We start from the raw sequence: 14,364 nt of genomic DNA, 5'->3' as shown, positions 1-14,364 counted from the left end.
AAAGAAGCCAGTTTGGAGGAAGAGAAAATTAAATTCCTCTTATGGGAGGGAGACTCTCAGTGTTATTTGCAAGTAGCCAAGTATTACTCTGCAGCAATTAAAATCCGCTTGGGAAAGGGTATTAGTGTTAATAAGGTGAGTTTTAACTGATATATATGTATTTTGTACAAAGAGATTATTTTATTATGTAATCGGTTTTATTGACAAGGTTTGTATCTTTGCTGGCTAAGGCCGTAATAATAAATTGAATCGAGCTTTATATATGTTGTAAGAACTTGAATGGAAGTTGTTACATCGGAATTTTACGGATGCCAGTGAATCAGAGAGTGGAGTAACCCTGCGTAGGGTTGACCTGTACGTGTGCTCTGTACTTAGCTCATCTGTCGAGGCCGTTTTTCAGGATCGGTGCCCAGGAGCGCCAGATAGCCATGTCCTGTTTTGTTCAGTAATATTCCATTTAACTGAGGCTCTTCTGAGCAGTAACTGGCCTAAACTGAGGTTTCCAAAGGCTGTTTCTGCGTCGATTCCCATCTGTTTGCCTGGACTTGCGTAGTGCCAGATTTCTGACGCACAATAACTGAAGCAGATGGTCCCAGAATCCATTTTCTGCTTTGTCTGGAGGGTTTCCATTTGAGTTACAGCGTTGAACTCTATTCAAGGTTAAGAGCGCTGATCACAATTCTGAGATCGGATGACAGTTGTATTGTCATGACACTTTTCGTATTCCTGGTCAGAAATTATCTTTGCTGTTGTTCTTTTTTCAGGTTCTGTTATCTTCAGCTAGTTCTTTGCAAACGCGAACGTCTAGTGGTTTTATTATCCAACTTTGATCCCCCCAGCTGAGTTTTTCAACATAGTTGGCGTAATTGCTTCTCGGCCTTTTGGCTAAGATCAGGGATGTTGTATGCAAGGCCGGTATTAATAAGAGATTAACAAAAGCAGGCAGCCTGATAACGCCGTAGCAAAATCATATATTGCCTGATGAAAATCAAATGAACAGAAAAAAATCAAATGAATAGGAAACCAGGCGGAATAGCATGAACCAAGAGTGGAATGACACTTGTAGATCTCCCTTTGGGCCTTCTCTGGCGCTTTACTCAAAAGGAGTCCAACAACAGGATCCCTGACCACTCACCAGTAGGTTACGAACTCTTAGAAGAGCCAGCGTGATGTAGTGTTTAGGAGCGGCGGACCCCAATCTGGAGAACTGGGTTTGATTCCCTACTCCTCCACATGAGCGGCGGACGCTAATCTGGTGAACCTGGTTGGTTTCCCCACTCCTCCACATGAGTGGTGGGCACTAATCTGGTGAACCGGGTTGGTTTCCCCAGTCTTACACATGAGCGGCGGACTCTAATCTGGTGAACTGGATTTGTTCCCCCTCTCCTCCACTTGAAGCCAGCAGGGTAACCTCAGGCCAATCACAGTTCTCTCCAAACTCTCTCAGCCCCATCTACCTCACAAGGTGCCTATTGTGGGGAGGAGAAGGGAAGGCAATTGTAAGCCGTTTTGAGACTCCTTAACGGTAGAGAAAAAGTGGGGTGTAAAAACCAACTCTTCTTCTTCTACTACTACTGTAAGAAATCAGCAGAATAGCAAGGGGATGTTGAAAGAGTGCGCCGTAAGCTGTATAACAAATGTCTGTTAAAATGCTGACCTTAGAAATATATGGAAGAGTCTTATTCTGAATCCGATCCTTGGTGCATCCATCCCATCGGCATAGAGTGACTGCTTAAGCCAGAGGCACAGCTGTATCAGTGCTCCAAAAGAAACCAAAAAGGGCATGTAGTTCTACAAGAAGAGATGTTGATGTCCACTAGGCTAACCAAAGCAGTAACATCCTGCCTACAGCAGCTCCACCCGCTCTTGGGGGGGTGAGGGAATGACACTGCGGACGTGGCAGCATCACGTCCAGTCACTCTAGGAATTTCCCCAGCCTCTAAGGTCTTTATCATAGAGTTGTACATGCCGCCGCCATAGTTCGTGTTGACTCCCAGCTAAATTTCAAGAGCTCCTGGCTCTTGCGTTGAGTTAAGCAATGTAATCTATAATAGCAGCCATGCCACTGTGGATATTTAACTGTTTAATGTTTCGCTTAATGTGTTTGTCACATAAGATGAATTTTAATTACCCAGTCTCGTGAATTGAAATATTAACCGGAGATCGGTCTCTGAAAGCGAGCTCCTTGAAGTCTGTGCCATCTATTACCGACAATCTCATAAATCTTGTTAAATTTCTCCTCCCAAGCCATGGTTTCAGCAGAGCGTTCCAGCGCTAATGAGAATTTTGTCCGATTGCATAGAGCTGTGTTTGCATTTTCACTGCCAGATTTTTCTCTGTCTGTTTGCCTAGGACGATTGTCTCTTAAAAGTCTGGTATCCAATGACTGGCTGGAAGTCATCTCTCCTGCCCCAAGATGGAGAAGAGCAAAGGAAGATCTCAGCACCCATGCACTTTGCCTTTGTGTACTTGGCACATCCTCGAGCAGTGACCGGATTTTCATGGCGAAACACCAGCAAGTTTATGCCCAGGTTAGACGGATCGTACAAGAAACATTGCCTCCTCTCAATTGAGGATGGTGCCGAGTTGTCCTCTGTTGCCCAAGAAGGTCGGACCAGAACCAACGGGTTGAAATTAAATCAAAAGAGTTTCCATCTAGACATTAGGAAGAATTTTCTAACAGTTAGAGCGGTTCCTCAGTGGAACAAGCTTCCTTGGAAGGTGGTAAGCTGTCCTTTCCTGGAGGTTTTAAAGAAGAGGTTAGATGGCCATCTGTCAGCAATGCTGATTCCGTGACCTTAGTCAGATGATGAGAGGGAGGGCATCTTGGCCATCTTCTGGTCACTAGGTGTGGAGGGGAGGTAGTTGTGAATTTCCTGCATTGTGCAGGTGGTTGGACTTGATGACCCTGGTGGTCCCTTCCAACTCTATGATTCTATGATTCTATATTGTCCATTCCTTACATCTGAATTGCAAACATCTATTATATAGATGGCTGATTTTATACTGTACATAACAATAGATTTGTGAATATGTTCAGGGAAAACATTGTAAATGTTAATAATGAAATGTGGCTACGTAAAATCCTATATCTAATTCTGCACCGAGACCTCAAAATGTGGATTGTTAAAGCTCCATATTGGGGCCAGGTACAGAGTAGGGGATGCTTGTACAACCCTGGGTCAACGGTTTGCACGAATATCTCCAAAGGGGTGAAAAATTCAGGTGGAAAACCCAAAATCTTGGCCGCCAGTTTGAGGAAACAGAAGGGCGGGGGAGCCATTGTCCAAGCCAGAGAGGTGGTGTTCGCACTGTGGGAAGGGGAGCTACCCTTGACTGGTAGGTGGGCGGGCAGGAAAAGTGGGAGCCCCCGTACAACTGCGTGAGCCACTCATATGGAGGAACGGAGGAGAGGGCACTGCAGTAAGGGGGAAGAGGGAGGAGCCACCACCATCAAGTGACCCAGGCAAGCAGAGGTAGCAGTGTTGCAGATGGGTGGGCTGGCCAGCAAGGGAGCAGCCTGGAGATTGGGGGGTGGGGAGGAGTGGATCCCTGTTCAACCCAATAGGGGAGGTAATCATAATTTGCTAGCCAAATTAACTGTATCCAGTCTTTAAGGCGCTGCACACTTAGTGGTTGCTAACAACCACATCGGTCTAGTGGGCAAAGCCTTTGGCTCTGCCCATTCCATGAAAGCTACGAGAGGATAATCCCATTTTGTGTCTTTAGGGGCTCGATCTGCAATGTGTTGCTCACTTCGTGCCTCGACGGCATTTGCCGGCTGTGGGCGGAGACTTTGTTGCCGGAAGACAGTCTTTTAGGGGAGCAGATCTGCGAGACGAGCACGTCCAGCATTGGCACCAGCCTCTCTCATTCTGGGAGACACAAAGACAACATTCGGCACGCTTTGGAGGTATTGTGGAATATACATGAAGCAGCTTCTGAATTAAAACATGGATAAACATTGAAATCATAAAAGTTATTAACGATGGAAACCCTCCCTTCCCCAAACTCCATCCTCCCCATGCTCTGCCCCCAAATTACCAGGAATTTCTCGAGCCAGGGCTGGCAGCTAGGGTTGCCAGGTCCCTCTTTGCCACCGGCAGGAGGTTTTTGGGGCAGAGCCTGAGGAGGGCAGGGTTTGGGGAGGGGAGGGACTTCCCCAATTGGACTCATATCCAGCCCTCGTAACAATTGGAGTCCAATTGCCAAAGCAGCCATTTTCTCCAGGTGAACTGGTCCCTATCGGCTGGAGATCAGTTTAGGCGATCTCCAGCTACAACCTGGAGGTTGGCAACCCTACTGGCAACCCTAAGGGCATGCCTCAGCCTTTCAAAGTTTTCTTCAGTTAGAAAAGAATATAGTATAGATTTTTTAAAAATTGTTTACTTGATCCATATCTTGATCCATATAGAGCCAGCGTGGAGTAGTGGTTAAGAACAGTGGTTTGAAGCGGTGGAGTATGATCTGGAGAACCGGGTTTGATTCCCCACTCCTCCACATGAGTGGTGTAGGTTAATCTGGTGAACTGGATTTGTTTCCCCACTCCTACACACGAAGCCAGCTGGGTGACCTTGGGCTAGTCACAGCTCTCTCAGCCCCACTGACCTCACAGGGTGTCTGTTGTGGGGAGGGGAAGGTGATTGTAAGACGGTTTGAGTCTCCCTTAAGTGGCAGAGAAAGTCGGCATATAAAAGCCAACTATTCTTCTTCTACTCCTTCTCCTCCTCCTCATCATCATCATCTTTGCAATTTTTGGAAAGTGAATTCTCATGACCGACCAGCCTACTTTTTTCTTACGAATGTGAACCTGTGTGTTCTCTCTCTCGTTTCTCCCCCACCCCCAACGGCTTCAGACCATCCACCACTTGAAAAACATGCGAAAGGGGCAGCGAAGATCTTCCGTCCTCATTACGCACACAGAAGATCTGGCCCACCAGCTGGGGACCCACGAAGTCCAGCGGCACATTTCGCACCATGCGAATGCCCTCTGTCATTTCCATATTGCTGCGAGCATCAATCCGGCCACAGGTGAGACCAGCGATTGATTCTTCCTTCAGAAGCCTAGTTTCCCGTTGACGGTCAGCTTCCGATATAAGAGGGGGACGCTGTGGACAAGCGCGGGCTTCCTTTTGTCTGTCTTGAATCTCCTGCCGGAACCCAGGTTCTGGTGTGTCATTTCCTTCTGGAGGGGCCCACATTTCTTGGATCGGAGGGCCTTCCCCCAGGCCGTGACCTCCAGGTGCCCCAGACACACAGACCCCTAATGCTGGAGCTGAGTACTTTGTCTTGGGTGAAAATGCAAAAGAGATGATGTGTCCTTCCCCTACTGAGAGCCAGCGAGGTGTAGTGGTTAAGAGCAGTGGTTTGGAGCGGTGGACTCTTATCTGGAGAACCGGGTTTGATTCCCCACTCCTCCACATGAGCGGTGGGCGCTAATCTGGTGAACCGGGTTGGTTTCCCCACTCCTACACATGAAGCCAGCTGGGTAACCTTTGACTAGTCACAGTTCTCTTAGAGCTCTCTCAGCCCCACCTACTTCACAGGGTGTCTGTTCTGCTGTGGGGAAGGGAAGGTGATTGTAAGCTGTTTTGATTCTCCCTTAACTAGTAGAGAAAGTCAGCATATAAAAACCAACTCTTCTTCTTCTTTGCTGACATTAACATTTATCATCTTGGCACATGCTGAAGTTAGATATTGTAATAATTGTACTTTGTATTCATTGTACTTCCTGGAAAGCCCTTTTCTGTTTAAAGCAGGGTTGCCCTGACCTTTCTTAAATGTTTTGACACGCACACGTTTGGGTTGTGTGCCTCCTGTTGTGTGCCTGTTAGTTTCACATTCACTTGTGCAACTGAAAATGAGCTTAACTATCTCTAGAAGCCCTCTTTTTCTACTCTCGACTGTGCCAGGGTTGCTAACTTCAGGTTGGGAAATTCCTGGAGATTCAGGGGCAGTGCTTGAGGAGGGTGGAGTTTGGGGAGGGAACCCACCAGGGGTGTGATGCCATAGAGCAGGGGTGTCAGACTCAATTGTTACGAGGGCCGGATATGACATAAATGTCACATGGTCGGGCCGGACCATACCTCACCAGCCTAGATCGAATGTGGGGGTTGACTGGCTTGCGGGCCGGATGAGAGCTCTCAAGGGGCCGGATCCGGCCTGCGGGCCTTATGTTTGACACCCCTTCCTTAGAGGCCACCTTCTGAAATTTCCATTTTCTCCAGGGGAACTGATCTCTCTAGTCTGGAGATCAGTTGTAGGTCTGGGAGGACTCCGACCCCGATCTGGAGATCGGCAGTCCTAGTCTGTGCTCCAGTTTTTGTTCTCTCTCTCCCTCCTTCCTTCTATAGAAATCTATTGTTTCTTCCCTGCCCTGAAATAAAATCAATCTCAGCTATCTAATTCAACCTTTGTTCTTTTCTCCACCCCTCCACACCCCGGAACAAAAACGCTTCTATTTTCTCAGACATCCCGCCAGCGTTGGTTAAGACTGCTTTCAACGTAGATGAAGGAAATGAAGGTTTTGTGGTTCACTGGCTGAATAATAAAGAGTTCCATTTCACGTCCTGCATCGAGATCTTTATGCAGCACCTCCGGCAGCTCACCGACGAACAGATGAGAAAAGAAGAGGAGGACGTTGAGGATCTGGACGAGCCGGAAGAGAAAGAGAGGGGCTTGCACATGAAACTCGACCACGGTCAGTATCTCGTCAGCCGTGTTGACCACTGCAGTTGACTACTGAGAATGGGGAAGGGCCGTAGCTCAGTGGCAGAGCATCTGCTTGGCAAGCAGAGGGTCCCAGGTTCAATCCCCGGCATCTCCAGTTAAAGGGACTAGGCAAGGAGGTGATGTGAAAGACCTTCTCAGCCTGAGACCCTGGAGAGCCGCTGCCGGTCTGAGCAGACAATACGGACTTTGCTGGACCAAGGGTCTGATTCAGTAGAAGGCCGCTTCATGAGTTCTATGTGAGAATAGCGATGCAGGATACTGTGGAGCGGCATTAAATTGCTGGTACAGCTGATTTATTCTGCAGTAGGTACATGGCACCTTTAAAGTTATACCGGCAAAAACAGATGGGTCCCTGCCCCCAAAGAGCTTACGTTCACAAATAATAGATTGGGGGTCTGTGGTGGGAAGGACGAATCAGTGGAAATTCTGCTCTGCCCCCAGTTCCAATCATGGAAATTTACCACTGGATCCTTCCATTTTCTGCAGTTAAGTGACTAGAAGCCAGCTGCAGGACCAAAGCGAATTTCCACTGGTATTCCTTGCACGCCCGTTCATTCCACTTAAGAGGGTTACGTCAGCCCCAGAGTGGATCTGTTTAAGAACCTTAGCAGGTTCCCCACTCAATGAAATCCAGCTTCAAATCCTGGGTCCGTTGGGACCCTTGGTTGGTCTCCAACTTTGATTTGCGGGACAAGCATGACACGTGTGTGTGTGTTTTTTTTTTATTTCTATCCGGCTTTTCTCCCTGATCAGGGACTCAAAACGGCTTTTCACATTGGGCGAAAATGCATGGTTGCTTTATCCTCCTTTAATCCCTGTTTTAGCCAGGAGCGAACGCACATTAAGTGAAACGCATGTGTTCGATCCTGGCTGAATCCTGGCTGAAACAGGGATTAAAGGAGGATAAAGTGACCGTGCGTTTTCGCCCATTGTTTCCCTCCTCCTTGACTTAATCCTCACAAAAACAATTTGTGAGGATAGGTTGGGCTGAAAGATGGTGATGAGCCCAGGGTCACCTCATGGGTGTCCGTGATTAAGCGAAGGATTCGAACCTGGTTGTGCCAGATCCTAGTCCCACACTCTAACCACCAAACCACACCACGTCTGATTCTGGTATAATAGCACAGGGTGTGGAATTTTTGGCAAAAGAAAGGGAGGTGGGAATTGGAGCATGCCGGAGGGAGGAGCGTGGGAGTCCCAGACCTGTGGGTTTGACCGTGACCTGTGCACTGAGCCAACGAATTTCACATCTCGTTTCAGAGTTGTCTCTCGATAGAGAATCCGAGACGGGGACGGGAACTGGTTCCTCTGAACACGAAGATGGGGAGAGGGAGGGGAGCCCCAAAATCCTTTCACCAGCTGCCTTGCCTGTACCACTTCCCACCGTTTTGCTAGATCGTAAGATAGAAACGCTCCTGAAAGAGTGGAACAAGAATCCGGACATGCTGTTCACCATCCATCCTATCGATGGTACCTTTCTAGTGTGGCATGTGAAATATCTGGACGAATACAACCCTGGGATCTTTAGACAAGTTCAGGTAAAGGGGCGTTAGAAAAGCTTAAGTCCTCATGGTTCATGTTTTAAATTGCATATTTCACTGTACCTTTTATTAATGAATCATGTTTGTTTATTTTATTTATTTATTTTTATTAAATATTTAAATATTTTATTTAATATTTAAATATTTAAATAAGAGCGCCTGCATGGTGTAGTGATTAAGAGCGGTGGTTTGGAGCGGTAGACTCGGATCCGGAGAACCGGGTTTGATTCCCCGCACCTCCGTATGAGCGGCGGAGGCTAATCTGGTGAACTGGGTTGGTTTCCCCACTCCTAGACACGAAGCCAGCTGGGTGACCTTGGGCTAGTCACAGCTCTCTCAGCCCCACCTACCTCTCAGGGTGTCTGTTGTGGGGAGGGGGAAGGGAAGGTGATTGTGAGCCGGTTTGATTCTTCCTTAAGCGGTAGAGAAAGTCGGCATATAAAAACCAACTCTTATTATTATTTATGCCCCACCTTTCCATTGTGAGTCAAGATGGGCGTATTCATGTAAAGTAGCTTACCGCGTTCCGTTTATTCATTATCACCTGAATCTATGTACTTGTTTAACTCATTTATACCCTACCGTTCTCCTCAATGGAGACCCAAAGTGTCTTCACTGCATTATCCTCCATTTTATCTTCACACCCTTCCAGTGAGGTATGTCAGGCCGAGCTTGTGTGACTGGCTCGAGGTCACCAAGCAAACTTCTGCGGCACAGTGAGAATTTGAACCTGGGTCTCCCAGATCCTAATCCAGCAGTCTAGCCGCTAAGCCACACTGGCTTTTAAAAGCTCAGTAGCTCTGGTTTTTATCAGTGTATGAGTAAAATATGTTCTGATTTAGCATGAAGTTAATTGGTAATGTTTTCTGCCAGGGATTTTTATGCATGTTTGGGTAAGGCGCCTTGGTACAAATATCGCTATTTATCTTAATATTCTCTCTGTTTTTTCTCTCTCTCTCTCATTTTTTTTTTTAAAGGTTTCGTTCTCCTCTCAGATTCCAGTTGCATTTCCATCAGGAGACGCGAGCTCCCTGAGTAAAAACATTATGATGTACGCCTGTACTACCTCTGCGAAAGAAGTCAGTGACGCCCTGCAACAGAAGCGATCCAGCATTTTTGACGACGTCTCTGGATTGAGACCGCGCGGTACCCAGGATGGTTCGAGCGTCAACATCACCGTCCCCACCGTCATGATGGTTTCGAAACACATAGACGGCTCCCTGAACCAGTGGGCGGTCTCCTTTGCAGATAAATCCGCTTTTACGATGGTACATACCGTCACTCACAAGTTTCGGTATTGCGGGCACCGGTTCCATCTCAACGACCTGGCCTGTCACTCGGTACTACCCTTGCTGCTAACGTCTTCCCACCATAACGCTCTGCTGACCCCCGAATCGGATCAGCCGTGGGACTCGGACGGCCTGAACAAAAGGGTGGACCCCATGAGGCTTCTCAAAGGCTCTTCCAGGCAGCAGCTCCGAAACGCCGCCACGCGGACCTTCCACGATCCGAACGCGATCTACAGCGAACTTATTCTGTGGCGCGTTGACCCCATCGGCCCCCTCTCGTACACCGGAGGAGTGTCGGAGCTGGCTCGTATTAATTCCCTTCATACCTCAGCTTTTTCCAACGTGGCCTGGCTTCCGACTCTGATTCCCAGCTACTGTCTTGGTGAGTGCTTTCGGGCTTGCCTAGAAAACGAGATTGTGGGGATTGAAATTAAATCAAGAGAGTTTCCATCTAAACATTAGGAAGAACTTTCTAACGGTTAGAGCGGTTCCTCGGTGGAACAGGCTTCCTCGGGAGGTGGTGAGCTCCCCTTCCTTGGAGGTCTTTAAGCAGAGGCTAGATGGCCATCTGTAAGCAATGCTGATGCTATGACCTTAGGGAGATCATAGGGCATCTTGGGAGGGCATCTTGGCGTTCTTCTGGGCATGGAGTAGAGGGTCACTGGGGGTGTGGAGGTTCCTGCATTGTGAATTTCCTGCATTGTGCAGGGGGTTGGACTAGATGACCCTGGTGGTACCTTCCAACTTTATGATACTATGTATATGCAAATATTCCAAAATACGGGAAGATCTGAAATACAGATCACTTCTTGTCCCAAGCAGTCTGCATAAGGGATACTCAACCTGTATATCCAACCATCCATGAACCAGGACTGATGACCAGGTCTCTCCCGCTTTCTCCCCTTTGTGCAGCCCACTGAACTCCCACCCCGCACCAGAAATTTTGTTCCTGGGAGGCGGTGGACACTTAGGAGTTGCAAAGGGGGGGTCTGCAGCGGGAGAGGGAAGTGGTGGAGATAACCACCACCCTCTTCCACAAGCGGAAATGGTATTCCATCTGAAAGAACTGCGTGATTGGATACGCACTTCTGTAAATGATGTTGAGTTGAATCCCGAAAACCTCAAGCAGAGCTCATGGAAGGGGTCTTTCTTGCCCTCTCCCATGTCTTCTGCAAACCAACACACACACCCCAAAGTGAAACCAGTTGCTGAGGGCTATTGGACTCTTGGGCACAAAGTGGGACGCAGCATAATTCAAGAGGGAAATCCCTAGCAACCCCGCACCTTCTCTTGCACAAGCCAAAGTGCCTTGGTCTACTCTGGAGTCAACCGATTGCGTGCTGCCACTTGAGCCGCTCTCCAGAAATACATTTTTGCTGTTTTTAACTCGAGGCATGTTGGAAACAGCCACCCTTAGTTTTGCTAGGGAGGTAAGCAAGAAAGTCAATTCAGCTACTGAAAATTGATTTCTCCAGTGGAGCCGCATAGCCGTTGAACTGAAGAAGGTTTTGTCATATGGCGATGGTACGCGACTCTGAAATTTTGCACATAACAATGTGAGCGCTCTTTTGGTCTCGGCTTGTTTGCTTTCTCTCTGAAAATATGTGGTTCAGGGCTCGATGCTTCAAATAACTCTGCTGTTTTCAAAATTATGGAAGCCCTTGTCTGCAAACCCGGTTTTCACATATCCTGATTCTAGTTTGGTTTATGCGTCCTTGATGATTCAGCGTAGAAATTCTATTTGTTCTACAAGCCAGATACGACGTCGTCCTCCTGGCAAATTTGGGATGGGAAAGGCTTTTGAGTCTGGGGGAGATTTTTTTCCCCCAAAGTCATTTCTCGGTAAATCTTTATGATGTGATGTTGGATGAAGTTGCCTTTGCTTGTATATACGGACTTGCTAACAGAGTCTAGATCAGGGCTTCTTAAACCTTTTCCACTCACAACCCCTTTTCGCCTGAGAATTTTTTACGCGACCCCAGGTATATAGGTATATATATCAGTAAATGTTTGATTTGTATACCTATTTTATATTGCCAAATTTTTCGCAACCCCCACATTCAGTTATGTGACCCCCATGGGGTCACAACCCACAGTTTTAAAAGCTTTGGTCTAGATAGTGTCGATGGTTCTGTTTTTTAATCCTTCACGATTCCATCTGGAAAGAAAAGGGCAAGAGTCCAGTAGCACCTTAAAGACTAGCAAAAATATTTTCTGGTAGGGTATGAGCTTTCTGAAGAAGGGAGCTGTGGCTCACGAAAGCTCATACCCTACCAGAAAATATTTTTGCTAGTCTTGAAGGTGCTACTGGACTCTTGCCCTTTTCTACTACTGCAGGCAGGCTAACACGGCTACCCACTGTGAATTATCTGGAAAGAAATGGGTGCTAAAATATAACCTTGTTTCAAACTCTGCTCCGGATTCTACTGTGGTAGGAACATTGTTGAATGAAATTACTTAGTTCCTTCATGCTCTTCATAGCGATAATTAGTAAAGCCTTAAAAGTTGCACGGCATGGCAGGCTGACATTTGGCATGTTTTTAAACCAGGCACCTACTGCAATTCTGCCAGCGCTTGCTTCGTCGCCTCGGACGGCAAAAACCTGCGATTATACCAAGCTGTGGTGGATGCCCGGAAACTTTTGGACGAACTGAGTGACCCCGGGTCCTCCGTAAGTTTTTAACGCTGGGACTTCTTGGAGCATGACTAAACCCCAGGAAGTTTCTCCCTACGATTCTTCTTTCCGTCGCAATGAAATATGTGTTGTGCCTTTAAGTGTGTTGTATTGTATGCCAGGCTAACCCGATCTCATCAGATCTTGTTTCTGCTTTAGAAATTAATCGGCGAGGTGTTTAATATTGTGAGTCAGCAGTCGACGGCTCGACCAGGGTGCATTATCGAATTGGATGTCATAACTGACCAGGTAAATAGTGGGTAATTATTATAAGGGGTCGTTTAAGTAGGTATCTGTTTCTTGCTTATTTAGCAGAGTTCTGTGCCGCCGTTTTTTCCCAATGAATGCCCGCTGCAATTCAGAAATGATAAGACATTTAAAGCCCGGTAAAAGTTATAAAAGTTATAAACAAACCACGCAAGTAAAAGTACAGTTTAAAAAATGCAGTGGTAATAGTCAAGTTACTTCTAAGGCTTTGCGAAGGAAGTATGTCATCAGGTGACTGTTATTCCCATAGTTTTAATTGTGGTTTTAAGGGTGGCCAAGAGAGGCTTCCTGCGGGCCAGCCAAATAACCTTAAGAGTCGAATCTTAAAAGGGGGCTGTATGTATGGAGGCCAATTGGCGCCATGACATCACTTCCAGTTTTCACCCGGAAGTGATATCACAGTACTCTAGGAAGTTCCCAAAATTCTATGGATTTACCATTGAGTTTTGGGCAATTCCTAGACTGCCGTGTTTTCACACCAGCGTGCCGTCGCAGCACTGGTCAACATGAAAGTAATAATTAGTATATAATGATACTCTTTTGCATTTTTTTTTGTATTTTGTTTTTTCTTTTATTGTAATCTTTTTTTATTTGAGTTATAAAAATTAATAAAAAATTAAAAAAAAACATTTCCCTTCCCTGTGCCCAGGCCCCAAAATCTCCTGGGGACTGAGAGCAGAGGCCTGGCAATCTTATTACCCCCGTGGGGCAAAGATTGACTCCCCAGGGCTGTTTTCGATCAGAAAAGGCTTCACCACCACCACCTGTCGTCCTCGTCCATATTGGTTCTACGTGCGCCCAACAATTGAGTTTTAAAAATCCTTGACGCCGAACTCCCAGAATCTCTTCTGGTTTAGCCCTCCATCGGGACCATCTAGCTGCTGCTGGATTTGAGCCTGTTTTCTTTTTAAGAGAGAAGAGTATTTCCACAAGAAATTCATTGACATGGGAATCATAATAAAATGTTCCTAGTGACTACTACATCCGTTAAAAAAAGAGATGCTTTATTTTGTGCTTTGTCTAGGAACTGCATGTTTCGAATAAACAATTGTCGTGTTCAAGGTTGCTTTGGAATTCTTTGAGGATTTTAGTACCAGTATAGCAGGCAAATAAATTTTTAGCTCTTTCTCTCTTTTTAAAAAATGTATTAACCCGTGGCCTTTCCCATTATTGAAGTAAAAAAGGGGGGTATGCTAGTGCATTGTGTCATTTATCAAGGTTCTTTACGAATTTAGCATTGTTTAATTCCTTAACGCCCTGACCTGGATGGCCCAGGCTAGCCTGATCTCGCCAGATCTCAGAAGCTAAGCAGGGTCAGCCCTGGTTAGTATTTGGATGGGAGACCACCAAGGAATACCAGGGTTGCTGTGCAGAGGAAGGCACTGGCAAACCACCTCTGTTAGTCTCTTGCCATGAAAACCCCCAAAAGGGTCGCCATAAGTCAGCTGCGACTTGAAGGCACTTTACACACACACAATTCCTTAACTGGGTGAGGTTATTAATAACTGTCTTTTGGTATTTCCAGTGTGGGTCAAACACACAGTTACTTCACGTCTTCCAAGAGGACTTCATTTTGGGATACAAGCCAAATAAGGAAGATATCGAGCTAAAAGAAACAGAGATATTTTTCCAGCCGTCTAAAGGTATAGTGGCGTAACCGAAAGTTGATGCTGCCCCCATACAACAAATGGCTTAGGATGGTTTGAATCTACCAGAGCATTTCTGTGAAAGGAACGATTTATGTCAATAAGGCATAACTTTCTTCCTCCCCCCCCCCACCCCCAGCTGCAACACAAAGAGAAAGTTGTGATTTATGGTTCTGGCCACGGAAATGTTCCAGTAGGTCCAAACCCGTTGTATC

At 46.6% G+C, this 14,364-nt stretch overlaps 1 protein-coding gene across 2 annotated transcripts in view; it reads left to right on the top strand.

Moving 5' to 3' along the window:
• Window positions 1-14,364, top strand: part of DMXL2 (Dmx like 2) — a 73,517-nt gene that overhangs the window by 22,452 nt on the left and 36,701 nt on the right. For both annotated transcript variants that reach the window (XM_056865696.1, XM_056865695.1), the window contains exons 7-15: window positions 2,353-2,531; window positions 3,730-3,913; window positions 4,857-5,031; window positions 6,470-6,700; window positions 7,993-8,270; window positions 9,251-9,944; window positions 12,112-12,233; window positions 12,396-12,485; window positions 14,029-14,146. In XM_056865696.1, the coding sequence (XP_056721674.1) occupies window positions 2,353-2,531; window positions 3,730-3,913; window positions 4,857-5,031; window positions 6,470-6,700; window positions 7,993-8,270; window positions 9,251-9,944; window positions 12,112-12,233; window positions 12,396-12,485; window positions 14,029-14,146 (2,071 nt within the window). The remainder of the gene's footprint in view (window positions 1-2,352; window positions 2,532-3,729; window positions 3,914-4,856; window positions 5,032-6,469; window positions 6,701-7,992; window positions 8,271-9,250; window positions 9,945-12,111; window positions 12,234-12,395; window positions 12,486-14,028; window positions 14,147-14,364) is intronic.

This window comes from Euleptes europaea, chromosome 20 (genome assembly GCF_029931775.1).
Source record: "Euleptes europaea isolate rEulEur1 chromosome 20, rEulEur1.hap1, whole genome shotgun sequence".
In the NCBI taxonomy this organism is placed as follows: domain Eukaryota; kingdom Metazoa; phylum Chordata; class Lepidosauria; order Squamata; family Sphaerodactylidae; genus Euleptes; species Euleptes europaea.
This window is presented reverse-complemented; position numbering and strand designations above follow the sequence as displayed.